General features: G+C 43.3%; 1 protein-coding gene across 1 annotated transcript; it reads right to left on the bottom strand.

Moving 5' to 3' along the window:
- Nucleotides 1-7,705: 7,705 nt before the first annotated feature.
- pomp (proteasome maturation protein) lies at nucleotides 7,706-10,572 on the bottom strand. The gene is made up of 6 exons (XM_080489868.1): nucleotides 10,516-10,572; nucleotides 10,120-10,217; nucleotides 9,528-9,588; nucleotides 9,313-9,414; nucleotides 8,161-8,254; nucleotides 7,706-7,944 (listed from the first exon to the last, which is right to left on the bottom strand). The coding sequence occupies exons 1-6, from the start codon at nucleotides 10,516-10,518 to the stop codon at nucleotides 7,877-7,879; spliced, it is 426 nt and encodes a 141-aa protein (XP_080345994.1). The 5' UTR covers nucleotides 10,519-10,572; the 3' UTR covers nucleotides 7,706-7,876.
- Between the last annotated feature and the right edge of the window lie 6,617 nt (nucleotides 10,573-17,189).

The raw sequence follows: 17,189 nt of genomic DNA, 5'->3' as shown, positions 1-17,189 counted from the left end.
ACGTGGAGCTCGTAATCTCCACCTTCCCCTTTGTGTATTTCCATTTCCTCCCCTTATGGGTCAAGTTACCATATATGGTCACTTCCGGCCTTTTTTTTTTCCCCTCTTCAAAACTAAGTATACTTTAAATATAAACATTATAACAACAGTTACAACACATCACGTCCTTTTATTGATAAATAAAAACAAAGACATTTGTTGGACATTATAATCCAATTCAATCCAATTTAAATTCAATACTGCCAAACATCATTCAGAAGTTTGGAAACATTTGTTTTGGGTTGTATTGAATTTATTTTTTCTTTTCTTTTGTCAATGAAATTCAACTGTCATTTCAAGAAACTTTTACAGAGAAAAACTCACAATTCCCCGTGACTAAGAATAGGAGACGAGCAACAAAAACAAAACGTCCATTAAACAGGAAGAAACCTGCAGAAAGTCAGTAGCAGAGTTATATTTAGAATACATGCAGTGCATCATCCACTTTTTTAAGTTAGTAGGGGAGAGTGGGGTAAGAAGAGCCAGAGGGTAAGTTGATCCCCTCCTTGTAACCAGGTAACCGTCCAGATTCTTCATAGGAGCATAGATCCAGGGAGCGTCCATCGTTTCCAACTTGTTGCAGAAGAACATGGGGGCGGAGTCAGTCTGCTCTTTTACACAGAAAACTGTTGGTCAAAGCAAAAACTAATCCAGGACTAAAACCTTCTAATGTACATGTTGGTGATTTACTAACGTATAAAATCCTGTGAATCACTTCACTAAAGGTTAGAATGAATTTGTAAGCCGGCTCATTCTTCCAACCTGCTGGACGAGGTCTTTCCCACAGAATGAAGAGCTGAAGCAGCTTCCTCACCCTGAACAGTCTGGAGCAGCTGGAGGAGGAGAACAGTTTAGATCCCCCCGGCAGCTGCAATGTTGAATAGCAGTTTAGAAGAAATGCTTTTTAAACTAACTGGAGTTTTGTTCTCAGTTTGTCAGAGATGAATTCTGATCGTTTCCTTTGATAGCAGACATCCTGGAGTAAAGGAAGATGTTTTCATTCTATCTCTCCGTCATTATTCACCTCCTGGACGACAGAACTAAAACGTGGCTCATCTTATTCCACTCGCCGCTATTTTACTACATTGTTGGTAGTTAGTACATTTTTTTAAATTACTAAATAGCTCATATTACATTATTGCACATTTAAATCCAAAAGAAATTAGAATGGACTTTGCATATGACAGGATTTTCATTTTATTGGTTTCATGTGTTAATGGAAGGAAACCTGATTGTACTTTAAATTAAGTAAAAATGTAATCAGTGGATTCGGAGTTTAACTGGCGACTCTAAAGTTGCCAGTCGGAGCGTTTGAGTGTAAATGAGTCTGTTCAGGGTGCCGCCAGCCTCCAATTCTATCTCTACGCTGCACAGAGTGGTGGAAAAGAGGAACATATGGTGAATATCATTATCTGTAGCACATTTGAGCACGGTGGAGGTGTTCCGGTGAGAGAAGGCCGGGTCCATCATCAGCAAGCCCCCGATATATTGAAGAGCAAAACAGACATTCAGGTAAAGTATTTGCCGCAATTAACTTCAAATTAATATATTTTGGACTGTGTGAGGAAAAGCTAGAAAAAACCCCCCAAAAAACAAAACAAAACAAAACAAAACATGCAGACAGAAAGGCCAGGTTCAAACATCCTTCCTGCTATAACCACTATATTGTTGTTGTTTTTTAGGTTATTTATTTTTATTTGCAGCTGAAACAAAGTGTAAATGGTATATAAGATATAAGATAAGATATCCCTTTATTTATCTCGCATGTGGAGAAATTTGCAGTGGTACAGCAGGATAGTACTGAGAAAGAAGCACACATAGCAGGAACTAAAAAAAAGCAGGTAAAAATACAATATAATAGAAGAATATGCACACGCTGCCTATAAGTGTGGACATGTAGTGTGGACAATGTATATTGTACAAGGTTAGAATAAATATAGTTAAATAAGGTTTCTTGCAAAACCACATGTCATTTGCAGAGTTAACAATAGAAGCATTTGACCATTTCAGACCGGAAACTACCGAATTGTGTCGCTCGAGTTGAAAATATTAAAAATTTCCTACAGTCTTTGAACGAAGCATCAGTTTGAGCTCAAATCTCGCGCCGGTGAAACTCAAGTCTCGCGATGACTCACTCCAATCATTGTAAATCATCCTGCAAACTCACAGTGGAGGAAATTAAAGCATCCTGTGCGGTTTAGCGTCACATCTTAATGTTTATATGTGCTTGAGGATGAACTGAGGTGATTGTTTCAGGCTGTTTGTTGAGGAATCGGACTCCCGCTGGATGAAACCACACGCAGAGCAGAATGTGCTGTCAGCAGCCGGAGCAGAGTGATTCAGGCCAGACAAAAGAGATGAGGAATTCAGATTATTTGTTCTCAATCAGCCGTCACCTGGGCGGAGTGCAGCGTCAGAACAATCTGATATGAATGGACGAGCTGCGGCTCAGAACAGATGGAAGATACAAGGATTCCAGGGTTTTTCCAGGGACCTTGACCCCGCCGTGTCCACGACGTCAGTCCTGCAGAGGGACAGTTCCAAGTGGTGGAAACTCATAAATACAACTTGGTGGGGTAGTGGTTTGTACTCCTACTTCACAATTAGAAAATCCCTGGTTTGAGTCCAGGCATGGAGGCATTTAAGTGCCAAACTGCTCGCCAAGGTTTCCTCCGGGTCCAAAGCACATAAACACGCCGTAATGACAATTTTCCAGCGTCCCAGTGTCCAGTTATCGACGTTACTCGAGGTGGAGCAGGAGTGACCCGACGCAGACCGAAAAACACAACGCCCAGTCGCTCTACTTTCTGTTCAGTTGAAGAAATGAGTCGTAATCAAGTTTCCTGATCTGTTGAGCTCTGTGAGCCCCCCCCCCCCTACCTGTGTCTTCCTCTTCCTGTCACCTTTGCCCTCTACATACACAACCTGCGTCTAATTACTAGTGATGCCTCCATCACTACTAACTGCCACCAAATGTCCAAATAATGCATAAAAAAATATCAAAATAAAGTAAATAACCTGCCAACAATAAACATCAGTGGCTCCTTTAAACCGATCCTTGTGTGTGTGTGTGTGTGTGTGTGTGTGTGTGTGTGTGTGTGTGTGTGTGTGTGTGTGTGTGTGTGTGTGTGTGTGTGTGTGTGTAGCTGGGATCGACTTGACCACCCTGAGTCAGATAAAGCGGGTTAAAGATGGACGGATAATCTCTTGATTTCATGTGATCCTACCTTGTCTCTTGAGTCAATAAGGACTTGAGTTCCCTGGACGTGTCCTTCCTCAGGTCCTCCACACCTCCGGGAATCTTCCCTGTGTGGTTTGTCTGGTCCACCTCTGATGGGAGGCGTCTGAATCATCACCCGGAGGAGAATCGGCTTCATCCTCGGCTAATTGGGAATAAGTGTCTCATGATTATTCATAACTTTTCTAATCTAATAATTCTATTTCAATGGTGTTTTATAACTTCGATTAACAGTCATTGCTTTATATAACTGTTATTGTGACATTAAGTATAAAAAAAAAAAATGACTCATTTTATCCTCATGACCTTGATTTCCTATTTTAGCTCGTAAGAAATCACATGGAAATAAATGGTTTGAATAAGACTGCAGGACAGACAGCAGCACTTTAGCTCACGGCGACAGTCGTCACCGTCTTAAATGATTCCTCATAATTTAGTGACGTTATTGAGAAAGAAAGATTTGACCGTTTAATGCATTATCAGCACCTCTCATATACACATTTCTCATTAAGTGCCTGTGAGAAATCCTTCCTATGACTATATATCTGGTTCAGTGCAGGACACACGGAGAGACATTATCCAAGTTTAGCTCCAAAGTCTGCAAACAAGCCTGCTCCTGTTTATCTCTTCTCCTGAGTGTCAACGAAAATACTGTATCGGCAGCAAGGCAGCGCCGCCGAGTCACACGTTCACATCGCTGCCTTCCCGCTCACACTGCCGGGAGGCTGAGCTGGCAGCCATCTGGGGCCTTTTGTTTAAAGGAAGAGGAAACGTTTCACCGGCCAGAGATGGAGCTGAGAGCTTCCCCCCCCCCCCCCCCCCCCCCCCCCCCATTCAATACCAGGCTCGGAGGCGACACCGTCAGGGACAGAGCTGCTACTGCAGGGTGTGCACACACGGTTCTATGGTTCTACACGTGGGAAACACACACACACACACACAGTGAGAGATCGCAGGAACACATTCACATTTATGAGTAATCTAAGGTCACTGGTTGGTCTTGTGTGCATGTTTATTTTGAGAAAGGAAACTTGAGAACTTGATTTTCTGACACGAGGGACAAACTCCACACAGAAGAGGCTCGAGACCATTAAATACATTTATTTTTTAATTACGATATATATATATATATATATTTTAAATTAAATTAAATTTGCACGAATGAGCCCAGTTTTCCATTAACTGGACAGCTGGTACGTTGGCGGACTGCAGCTCCATTTTCTCTGTCAGTAGTTTAGGATTGTGGTTTTTCTTATCAGACATGAGACCAAGACACACGGGGACGTCTCAAGTCACTTTTCCTTGTCACGTCCAAGTCAAGCCGTCTTATTTTCATCATATTTATCACTAACCAAGTTGGGATGAGGGTGATGTTAATGTCTGCGTGTATTTCTTTATTCATTGGTTTGTATGTATTTGACTAACTTTTCACTATTCGCTCAAATTGCATGAGATTATCAGGGATGATTTGTTCCAATCCAAGGACGGTTCCATTCAATTCTGAGAGCGATTGGGTCAAAGGTCAAATCCTGAAGATGTCACGCAGTGTGGGTGAATAGTGTCTGCAAAGTTAGTAAAATACAAACACAAAAAAACTAACTAAATAAAAAAAACTAACTGAGCGACGGGTCAATTCGGTGACGCAATTTTCCCCGAGGGGGATTCATAAAAATAAGATTCTTCTAAATGGACAATTTGAACCATCATCATGAGTAACAACGTGAAAAAACAAACAGCTCAACAGAACCATGTGACCCACTGCAGTTTACTACCAAATATTAGGGCTGTCCCGATCCGATCGGTAGATATCGGATCGGGGCCGATATTAGTGATTTGTGAGCGATCGGGGATTGGCAAATCCAGCCGATCACCCCGCCGATCTGAAAAAAAAAAAACCGCGGTCCACAACGTCACCTAATACCCACAACGTCACCTAATACCCACTACGTCACCTAATACCCACTACGTCACCTAATAACCAGAACAATCAGGGACTAGAAGCTCGGGTGGAGCTGCAGAAGCTAGAAGCAGGCGGAGCGGGGCCATAGACCTATAAAACTAGAGTTATATTAGTGGTTTATGTGTTTGTGTGCAGATATGTACTTCAAAATTTCTATGTGGTCGGTCTTCTTCTGCGTTTTTATTGTGTTTGGTGAGTCACAGCGCCCCCAAAGGCCTGGCATGTGTACTACATGCCCTGAAGCCTGGTGTTGAGCCGTGTTCATAGTGAGGTGAGGACGGTTTGTTGGGAGAAGGCCAGGGAGGAAAACAAGATCGTTTTTTTCGTCGTGTGGATGTTCCTCAGTTTACAACAACAACTAAAGAGAAAGAGAAGAATTTTGATTCAATAAGTGAGTTTTACAATAATTTCTAGGTAAACAAAGCTTCTGCCAATAGTGCTTTTAGCTTCAGACGTCTTAGTTCCTCCAAAAATACACTGTTGAGTATATTTGCAATAGCAATGTGAGTATCGGATCGGGAAAGTATCGGTATCGCCCGATACTCAATTCTGAAAAATCGGATCGGTATCGGGGGGCAAAAAAGTGTGATGGGGACGTCCCTACCAAATATATTTACGTTCTCATGTGGTACTGCCCACCAGTGACGTGCAGTCAGGGGAGGCAGGGGAGGCAGTGCCTCACCTGCCATCATGGAAAGAAAAAAAATGTAAAAAGAATTTTTTTTTATTAAATTGTTATATGTATCCAGTGATTATACTATAAAGTTATTTTCCATTTAACTTCACCAGTTTTAGATTATTTTTATTCAAAATCGCTGAATTTTCACATTTACCGTTCAAATACTGAGAAGAGACTTGCGGTGAGGCAGCAGCCAGCTGAGCCTCACCATGGATTACTAATGACTGGGCTAACTGCTGGCCTGCTGTGCAGTGAGACCGTATTGCTATCTCTCTGTATGTCGCTATTAAAATGTTCAAACACTTTTGCTATATGAATTAGATTATAAATGTCCATAGTTTAGTTACCTGAGGTATATAATGTACAGTGTATTTTGTCAACAACTGTATGTGTGTAACGTGTTTCTTGTGCTGAGCAATCATAAAACGGCCGCGAAGACGCACTGGGTGAGGCACGCAGTTCTCCTGCCTCATGGTAGAGGGCGCTAGTGATCCCTGGGATCCTTCTTGCGACTCCTCGGCTGCAGAATAAGTGACAACAAGCGACAGTTAGCAAGTCAAGTGCAGCGGCAGCGATCGTTTATTTTTTTCCTCTCGCCTGGACTTACTTTTAACATAGAGGATTACATTTCTATAATAAGTAAAGGTAAGACCATAATAACCTTTTTTTTTTTTTTTTTATTAAATGTGCTTTTTTGTGTGCTTGCAGTTTGTATGTGTAAAGAATGCTGGTATGAGCTTTTAAACAGAACCCGTTCACTGCTGCCAATCAAATGGTGAATAAGATCCTCTTTAGGGTTCATATGTTTGTAAATCTGACTGTGATGAAGTCGGTGCCTCACCAGCCATGAACCTCACCTCACCTCACGTCACTGCTGGAGAACAAAACACTCAGAACAGCTGCTGCGCCTTATTGTTTTTAAACAGAATCTTTTCTAGATGAAATACTGTCGTCTCAGAAAATGTGTGAAAACGTTTCATTCTTCACATTCTTCAACTGTGCAGAATGAAAGAGCGATCCCAGCAATTTTGGAGTAAAATTAAATGACGTACACATTTTTAAGCCGTCAGCTTATCACACTTTTATAGCTGCGATTGTTTTTGAATTCCTGATATACTTTGGATTTGAAGTACTTTGTGACTTCATAGTGTTTCCTGATACCAGGAGAGTCAAACACATTCAGGTTCCACCAACCGACGGTCCAATTCCTTCCTGAGTGGTGAAGTACTACCTCCACGACAACCTTCAGATTCAAACTAAAGTACGTGGAGATGAAAATGTTTAGATTTTTACAAAACCAAACAATTAAGCCTGAAAATTGCTTAAAACTAAAACTCCATGTTTCCTTTCTATACTACTTGCTGGGTAGTTTGGCCGATTTAGGTTCAGACTGAAAACTCAAGTTACTTTGCAGCTTAAAACAAACCGAGTCACTGATGGGACGAGTCTCAGGATGTTCAAACACTTTGAAATAGGATTTGTCATTTGATTGACGTCACAAAGTGTATAAAATGTACTTTTTAAAAAGTAACCAAACTACAAACACCAGCAAAATCCGCCCATAAGAAGCTCCAGTCGGCCAAACCACCAAGGAAAATATGGTTTTCCAGCAAATAATAAAATCTTTACCGTGTCTGCTACTCTTAAAAATAAGAGTAATAGAGATTTCAGTGACGCGGCCTTGAAGGCTATCAAACTAGCATTAGCCTCGGCGCCGTGCTGTCGGGGGAGTTTGTCATCAGGGACGTGAGGCAACGTTTCAAAAAAGAACCGAGTCCAAATCAGGAGGAAACGTTCTGAACTTTATTAGAAAGGATAGAAAAGCAGCCTTGATTGGCTGATTTCAACAACACACACACACACAACAAAGGGGTTTCCTGCCCGGCGGATCAGAACCTGGAACTCTCCGAAGTGAAGGACTAAATGAGCAAATGAACAGAAACGGAAGGTTCTTCTTCTGTTACAACATTCCCAGCTTGTATTCCACCATCATGTGAGGCTCGCCCATCATCTCACTCTGGCCCGGATCTGGAGGAGGACACCACACCACGGTCAGGAGGAAGAGGAGGAGGAGGAGGAAGACAACACAAATACCAGGAAGAGGAGGAAGAGTTGGTGGACGAAGGAGAAGGAGCAAGAAGATAAACAAGGAAGAGGAAAGAGCAGGATGAAAGAGCAGGATGAACTAGGAGGAAGTCGGAGGATGATGAAGGAGGTGGAGGATGAGGATGAGGAGTGTCTCACCGTTGAAGATGTCCTCGAAGCCGATGGACTCGTCACTTCCTCTCAGAGTGTCCAGAGCCAAGTGAGAGCTCGGCAGGAACGGCAGACGCTGAATCTGAAGGCGGGAGGAGAGCAGACGTCAAGGCCAGAACCAGAAAGATGGAGGAGAGGAGAGGAGAGGAGGAGAGCAGACGTCAAGGCCAGAACCAGAAAGATGGAGGAGAGGAGAGGAGAGGAGGAGAGCAGACGTCAAGGCCAGAACCAGAAAGATGGATGGAGGAGAGGAGAGGAGAGGAGAGGAGAGGAGAGGAGAGGAGAGGAGGAGAGGAGACGTCAAGACCAGAACCAGAAAGATGGAGGGAGGAGAGGAGAGGAGACGTCAAGACCAGAACCAGAAAGATGGAGGGAGGAGAGGAGAGGAGAGGAGAGGAGAGGAGGAGAGGAGACGTCAAGACCAGAACCAGAAAGATGGAGGGAGGAGAGGAGAGGGGAGGAGAGCAGACGTCAAGACCAGAACCAGAAAGATGGAGGGAGGAGAGGAGAGGAGGAGAGCAGACGTCAAGGCCAGAACCAGAAAGATGGAGGGAGGAGAGGAGAGGAGAGGAGGAGAGCAGACGTCAAGGCCAGAACCCGAAAGATGGAGGGAGGAGAGGAGAGGAGAGGAGGAGAGCAGACGTCAAGACCAGAACCAGAAAGATGGAGGGAGGAGAGGGGAGGAGAGCAGACGTCAAGACCAGAACCAGAAAGATGGAGGGAGGAGAGGAGAGGAGGAGAGCAGACGTCAAGGCCAGAACCAGAAAGATGGAGGGAGGAGAGGAGAGGAGAGGAGGAGAGCAGACGTCAAGGCCAGAACCCGAAAGATGGAGGGAGGAGAGGAGAGGAGAGGAGGAGAGCAGACGTCAAGACCAGAATCAGAAAGATGGAGGGAGGAGAGGAGAGGAGAGGAGACGTCAAGACCAGAACCAGAAAGATGGAGGGAGGAGAGGAGAGGAGGAGAGAGCATCAACAAATTACTTTAACTCTAAAACTCAGGATTTAGATGGAAGACTTCAGTCCAGAATATTGAATAATCTTGTTTAATCTTCTCCTGCAGCATCCATCCCTAATAAAGCTCCCAGACCGGAGCAGACCCCGCCACATGTAATAGACGTCTTCAAGTCTTCGTTCCATTACCTGTCGGGCTGCTCGGTATTCCATCTGCAGCTTGAGCGGCGCGTGGAGACCCTGAATGTTTCTGAGCGAGGACAGATTCATCTTGTCCTGGTTCTGCTGGAACTGTGTGCCACAGAGGGGGGGGGGGGGGGGGGGGGGGGGGTGAGAGTGAGCCGAGCAGAGACAAAGACAAAGCAGGGACGTCTGAACAGCTTCATTCAGTCCAGGTGACCTACATTCTTCTCTGACAGCTCCAGCGGGTGGCTGGGAATCAGCTCATTCTTTACACTCGTGAACCTGATCAGGAAGAGAAGAAAACACCAGGTTAGACTCAATGGTTGAAAAATCAAAGAAAGCAAAGCAACTCACTTTGGCTAGGCGACACCTGAAAGATGAGAATCCTGTGTAAGTGGGAAACACACAACTTCAACCTCCACTAGTTGTTCCTGTTACTATGGAAGGACAAAACATAAATGAAGGGGACATTTATTAACTTTTTACATTGTTATTGGTGCAAAATATCATGGTAATCTGACCATCAAGCTCTCGAGTCGTCTTTTCGAAGGTAGGCACTGTTTTAGGTTATTATTCCGACATGTTGAAGATAAATTAGTTTGCAGGAACATTATTATCAAAAGATAATCTGAAGACAAGAGAAACAGAGTCTTGATAAGCAGACCACAACTCTCCACATCAATACTCTGATATTTGATTCGTAGAGTAAATTTTTTTTTTTTTTTAAGGTAATCTGGATGATAAATATCCAGATTACAGTGTTTGTAGATCTGCTCCATCACTTGATGTCACCAGACTTTTGGAATTGCTCACCCGCTTCGCAGCGAGTCCTGCACCCCGTAGGATCCCTGTGGACAGAAGCCAGCCACCGGCACGCTGTCTTTCAGCTGAGAACGGACACCCCGCGTATTCTGCAACCGACAACACCGACGCACATTAGTTTTTTAGACATATTTAGAGCATGTGAGTAACTTATAATCACGAAAAGATCCATTTAGCGGCCTATTTCTCAGCTCACATGAGAGCTAACTAGCTTTAGCTCCAGTGACTAATCACATTAATAGCAATCCGCACAAAAGCGACAAAAATACCGCAAAACTACCATACAGGGTAAATAATCTTACAAAAAGCAATAATAAACAATATAACTGTTATATGAAGAATCACTACAGCTAAAACACACAATAGAAGACATTAATTTTCACGAACCATTGTGACTCGGTTTTCTTCGCTTTACTTTCGATGTACTTCAACATCCGGGTCAGTGACGTTTATGGAGCAGCACGTCCGGGGTCATCCATGATGACGTAATTAAATGCATTAATGTCGCCGCCATATTGGACCGGGCAAACGGGCCTAACTCATGTTGTAATGGACTGTTCCGTTTATCTAATCATATTAAATCAAATCAAATCAAATCAAGCTTTATTGTCATTTCGCTGTACATACAACAGTAGTGCAGTCAAGATGAGAGCATTTCTCCAGGATCCAACTGACAACAATTAAGTTAAGAACACCCACACTTATGGCATACAATTCAATTCAATTCAATTTTATTTGTAAAGCGCTAAATCACATCAACAAACATCTCAAAGCCTCTTACAATGATAGAGAACAACAGAACCCAACTAAACCTTCCAAAGCAGCAGATGTAACAAGCAACAGTGGAAACCAGGAAAAACTCCCTCTCAGGAAGAACAGTTCATAAGAAGTCCCTCTTCAGGAAGAAACCGTGGGGTGGACCCTAGACTCTGGAAGGGCGGCCATCCACCTTGACCGGTTGGGGGGAGAAGTACATGGGATAGGACAGGGAGAGAGAGGAAAAGAGGGAGAGAGAGAGTGGCAGACAGGCGAGATAAGTACAAATACTAAGAAAAGTCTATGATGAGCGTTGGTCTGATGATGAACCAATCTCAGTCTGGAGTTTAAGGGCCGTGCCGTTGCGGTGGGGTCCCGGTGCACACACATTTATAAGACTTTATTTTACAAATTTGACAAAATTTGCAGGTGAGTTTATGCTTTTATATCATTCTATACATACAAAGAGAGAGAAAATGGTGCAAAAACACAACATTCCTATGTAGTCAATGATGAAACTTTGTCATTGTCCTTGGGGAAATACCCTTTTCTGCATTTCCCCATCCAAAGGATGTGGTGAGTCGCCACATTGAGGTGCTCCAGGCAGGTGATAGGGCTCAAAGGTCTTGCTCAGGGATTCATTCAAACATGCAAATTTCCAATACCAAATGCACCTCCGACGTCTAGATCAATAATACTATTGGAGCAGAACCGACGGTTTAGTTTTGTTCATAGATCAACACATTCAAAACACAAATACTTTTCACTGTTAAAGATTAATTAAGTCTATCCTATAAAGTCAATGGAATAATCTAGAACATGTACAACTTACAAACAAAACAACAAACTCAAAAAACAACATAAGAAGAACATAGTTAATGATATTCTCTTTCTCTGATCATCAGTCTGAACTTCAACCCTTAACCATGTTGTCATCACGCTTTACTGAGATGTCACACAGTAACACACACTCAAGCCACATAGTTCATTGAAAATCACAAGTGATTGTTATTTATTTACCACTGTGATGACAAAATGTCAAATTGTGCACAAACAAATGAGTGTGAGTGAATGTGAGCGCTTGTTTCTCTCAACCACTCGGTTAAAAGAAGAGACATAAATATTGGAGTTCTGGTGGTAAACCTGGCCTAAGCTCTCAAGACTAACCCAGATTCTGGTTTCTATGATCTAATACAACTCATAACTAACAAATCATTTCACCAACGACTAATATGAAACAGAATAGTAAGCATGTTTTATGTTTAAGGAGTTTAACTATAAATCAGTCAATGATATCATAAAAAAGTAGATGTTTTCCCCTCTTAACCGAATACCTTTGGATACTACCTCCTCACATTTGAATGAAATATTAAACTCTTGTTTAGAGTCGATCTGGTGAAATCTGAATTATTCCTCGAAAACCTGCTTTTCCAGCGAAACTTTGACTTGTAGTTCTAGTTTCTGACCACTAGGTGGAGTTCTTTAACAATTAATGATTGGCTCACAGCAGAATAAGAAAACCTCCACATTACAACAGAAAATACAGTAAAACACACAACTTGGATAAAACCTTGTTTTACATTCAAATGTTCTTCAAAAACAATTGGAATAAGGTTTATATTTGTAGATCTGCTGCCATGAATAAGAATATTTTCTTTCTTTAGGTCCTTGTTAGAAAGTTATTACAGAAACAGCTCCTCTTTGCGTCTGTTAACAACGAGCATGTCATTTCTTTATTCTGATTATAGTTTTACAGTTGCACAGACTTCAACATGTACATGCAGTCGCGGTTCCATCACTTTGGGGTCGATTCCGTTCACTTTCATCAGGTTTGTGCAGCAGCACAGTCACTTTTAATAAACTACTGTTTTGACCCGAAAGGTCCCATATTATGCAACAATCACTTTCTAATGTTTTTCCAATGATGGTCCAGAAGAGAAGAGAAGAAAGGCTGTCATCTCCATCACTTGCTTGCTCCTCTTTTTAGTGAATCTGTGCTCATGCAGGCAAATCAGATACTATCCCTTCGTGACATCATGCAGGGAAATAACCACTCTCTCCTGTAGTGGATACTCACTTTTGATCCTCCCACAGGTGGATAAAAACTTAAAAAGATTCCTGATATACTGAATGATTTCAGTTCAATATAAAAACCGTAACAGTTAGCAGGAGCTAGCGTTAGCTACTGGGTAGTAACTGTAAGAACACATACAACCAAACTAAGTAATATATTCAGACACACAATACCAGGAAGCTTCGTCTTCTCCAGGGTTGCCAGATCTGACTCACCGTTTCTACCCTAAACACAATGTAATAAAGAACACATCATGAACACACAACTGCACAACATAAAGACAAAAGTAACACCAAAAAGCTCAAGTGGGCAGAAACCTGCCAAATCATGGTGTAAAGTGGGCGTGGACAGACACAGCTCATTAGCATTTAAAGGTACAGACACAGCCTGTTCTCAGTGGAGCTCAATAGAGGGACTTTTAGACTGGATGAAACTCAGGACCAAGGCTGGTTCGGGGAAATGCACTTTGAACACAATGTTGTTGTTCCCCGGACACCTTGTGAAATTGTTGTAAAACTGTATAACAAGGGACCTTTGAGAATCTATGTGAGGAAGCTCTTTAAAACGAGACATTAGTCTACAAAGATGGAATTTACACCTGGTGGAACTTCAACGTGTTTGCAGCAGGAAGGACAAACTGACTCATGGCAAATAATCAAATAAAAAACAATCTCCAGAGTACTGTCTTTTTCTTCCAACCTTCTGACGGCGGGTGCCCTCAATCTGCCCGGCCAATTAGCTGGTGAGACACTCTGATCACGGTTTGCTCACCCAGCCGGGTCAATCTCTCCGTGGTAATCAAGGCACGAGCAGAGGATCCACACACACACACACACACACACACACACACACACACACACACACACACACACACACACACACACACACACACACACACACACACACACACACACACACACACACACACACACACACACACACACACACACACACACACACACACGGAGATTAGGAGATTTAATCAGCTGAATCCAGAAATGATTCTAAAAGCGTGAATTTGTCATTGTTGTCGTCGTTGTCGTTGTTGTTGTTGTTGTTGTTGTTGTTGTTGTTGTTGTTGTTTCCCAGACGAGCCGAGGTGATTGTAAAGTCGACCACCAGAGAAGCACATTCCTGGAGCAGAACAGTATAAATTGCTAACTAGACAGATGTCCGTTATGCAAATGTGAACGGAATGCATTTCCCCCTCCGGGCCGGGGGGGTGTGGGGGGGGGGGGGGGGGGGGGGGGGGGGGGGCGTAATGAAACCCTCCTGCTGATCTGCTGCAGGCTCAGGCTCCGTCATGATGACGGCTAACAAGCACCGATCTTTACATCGAGCTGGATCTCCGCCATAGCGGCAAACATAACGGACAAGTTTAAAAAAACTCCATGTCTTATACGCACCGTGAACAATCAGCACATCTCTGATCTGAGTGACGTCGTGTTGTAAGAGCAGCTCTAGTCCCCCCACAGCCCCCCTCCTCTCACACGGTGTGATATACATCACAGATTGAGGCTTCCTGCCGGTACCGTCGTCCCTCAGGCTCCCGGATTTGTTTACTTTGCTATTTGCACGACTTTCGGAGTCTGGCTGCCAGGAGCAACGACAGCGAGCACAATTACAAGCTCCTCGTACTGCCAGAGTGCAGAGGTGTGAGTCACGAGTCCCCGAGAGACGCAAAAAGAGCTGCGGTACTTTTGAAATTTCACACAGGATGCAGTTAGAGCAGATTTATTTTGTGCTTTTTAATACTCAGGGCGAAAGACCCTGCGTGTGAAGTGATACTTCATCACTGCAACTCTTCATTTTTCATCAACAAAGGCTTCCAAGTTGAAAAGAAGTGATATGTTTTAACATTACATCATATCTAAAGCATCGCTCTATTTATACTACCGAGAAAGGAGCTTTATATTTCCCCACAATTTAAATCGCTCCAATCCGAAGCTCCTAGAAGATGGTAAATATTCCACAGAAAACAATGATTTTTAATTCATTTTTTTAAATGACAAGATGGTGAGTTTAGGCCCCATTTCGACCACAAAGAAAATAAAAGTAAACAAGACCAAAACTTTGGTCGCTGCAACTTACCGGCTCCCAAAGTGGACATTTACTTTGAGGCTCACAACCCCCCCCCCCCCCCCCCCGCAGAGACTGCCGGGGGCTACGGAGCGTAGTTACTGTGCATGCACACAACCGCCATAGTTCATAGTTCTTCTGCTCACGTGTGAGTAACAAACATGGCGGCCTCCGTAGTGACATGACATTCTAGGTTTATATTGGTCGTGTTAGAGTTGAGATTCACGTCGAACAGCATCCAGTTCCTTTTCTCTCCATTGTGTTAACGTTTAGAACGTATTGTCTCCTGCACGCATGTATTTGTGGTTTCATTACAAATCAACCGACAGCGCCGCCTTGTGGCCTGGCATACTAACTACGTTGTTTCCAGTGTCTCTGCCTGTGTAAACGAAACGTTTCTGAAACAAACGAGACGTCGTCAGTTGGAACGTTGTCGTGTGAACGGGCCTTTAGTGAGTTCCTTTGTTACGTACCGATGCCTGAAGGCAAACACACACCGAGAGGAAGAGGAGGAGCTTCCTCCCTCAGCCTGTCCCCCCACTGAACACCGAACAAAAATCTACTTTCACCTTGTGTGTATATATTTATTTCATTCCTTCATTTTGCTCCTTTTCCACATAAACTTACAGTGGAACCTCTGGAGAGGCGACCTCATAGGAGCAAACACTCTGAACTGAGCATCAATTCACATGAATGGAGGTTAAGACGCCTGAATGAGCAGACAACATGTCAAACACGGACAACGGGCAGGTTTTCCTCATAAATGTCAAGCAAAGCAACACTAAAACAGCCAAAATAGAGTTTCAATGTCTGTCTTCCTGGTGTCCGCCATCTTGGATTTCTCTGCGTGGCTGCCAAATGTATGCAGGGAGCGACCAGACTTTCTTTCTTGCATGCAAAAAATAAAGATGACAGAGCGCATAGGGAAAGTGACAAATCTTAATACTGGACATAATTTTCGCTTAAGAGGTAAAATGCAGTGTTGAAGAAACGACTGTTGATTCTCCTGCTGCGATTCTCCCAAAGTAACTCACTATCAACCCTGATGACATCATGTCTCCTGGGGCTACTATGACCTGACATCATGGGAACCTTGTTTGATCACGTGTAAATACATCGTCAACGGGACAACAGGGTGTTTTACTGCGTTCATGATCACTGGCCAGTTCCTTCCAAAGGGAAACACTCTGTTGGTTTGGGAACTTTGCCAAATGGTTCATTCAGTATCAACTGGTCCTACAATTTGTCCTAATGACCAGCCCCTCTGAGGAGGGGACGCCTGTCTTCAGGAAACATTTGCCCTTGGATTTTAGGGTGTACCTGCATTGGAGGTTTTACTTTTATTCATATATGTATATGGTGGATATGGAGGATATGTATAATCGGGTCCAGCCCCAGTATTTTGCCCGTTATAACGTCCACTCAGCTTGATGTTTGCCTGTGTGTTGTCCATCTGGCAGGTTGTCCACTCATTAAGGTGTGTTAACAGTTAAATACCTGTTGGTGCTGCCCATTCGTCCACTCAGTACAGGGTGTCCTCTCTTATGGCCAGAGGTTTGTAGAACAGGTGTTTTATATACCTATCATACATCTATAATCATGCTCCAAATAAAGGTCTTGACTCTTCAGCTCATCATCTGCTCATTCTGTTGCTCATCATTAAACTTTGAGGGGAGGTGAAGGGTAATGAAGCAGTACCAGTTGCCCCAACGGGACAGTTTTCACCCCAAGCTGCATTTTGACCCCCCTCGGTTAAAAACAAAACAAAACCCACTGATACAATTACTACCATCATTCTTGATGCTGACATGATTCTGGCTTCTCTCCTGACGTGGAAAAGCGGAGTGTCCTTGCACACAGGCCATGAGAACCAATGAGATATTCATACCAATACCATGGGTGTTCCCTTTTTTTCTACCGACTCTGCATTTTAAGTAGCGTCGACGAGCCAAATTTAGACTCGTCTTTGACTATTTTCTCCTCACGATCAGCTGCATGCTGCAGCTGTGCTGTTCCTCTCTTCCACTACAATGACGCTACGAGTGTTTGACTTCGGGGTGAAAGAAATGAGGGACATGGAAACACTCCTCATCCATCTCTTCGCCGTTAAAGGGAGACCTGGATTTTCTCTTCTTTTTCCTCAGATGTTTCA

This window comes from Lipophrys pholis (assembly GCF_963383615.2).
Source record: "Lipophrys pholis genome assembly, chromosome: 20".
NCBI lineage: Eukaryota > Metazoa > Chordata > Actinopteri > Blenniiformes > Blenniidae > Lipophrys > Lipophrys pholis.
This window is presented reverse-complemented; position numbering and strand designations above follow the sequence as displayed.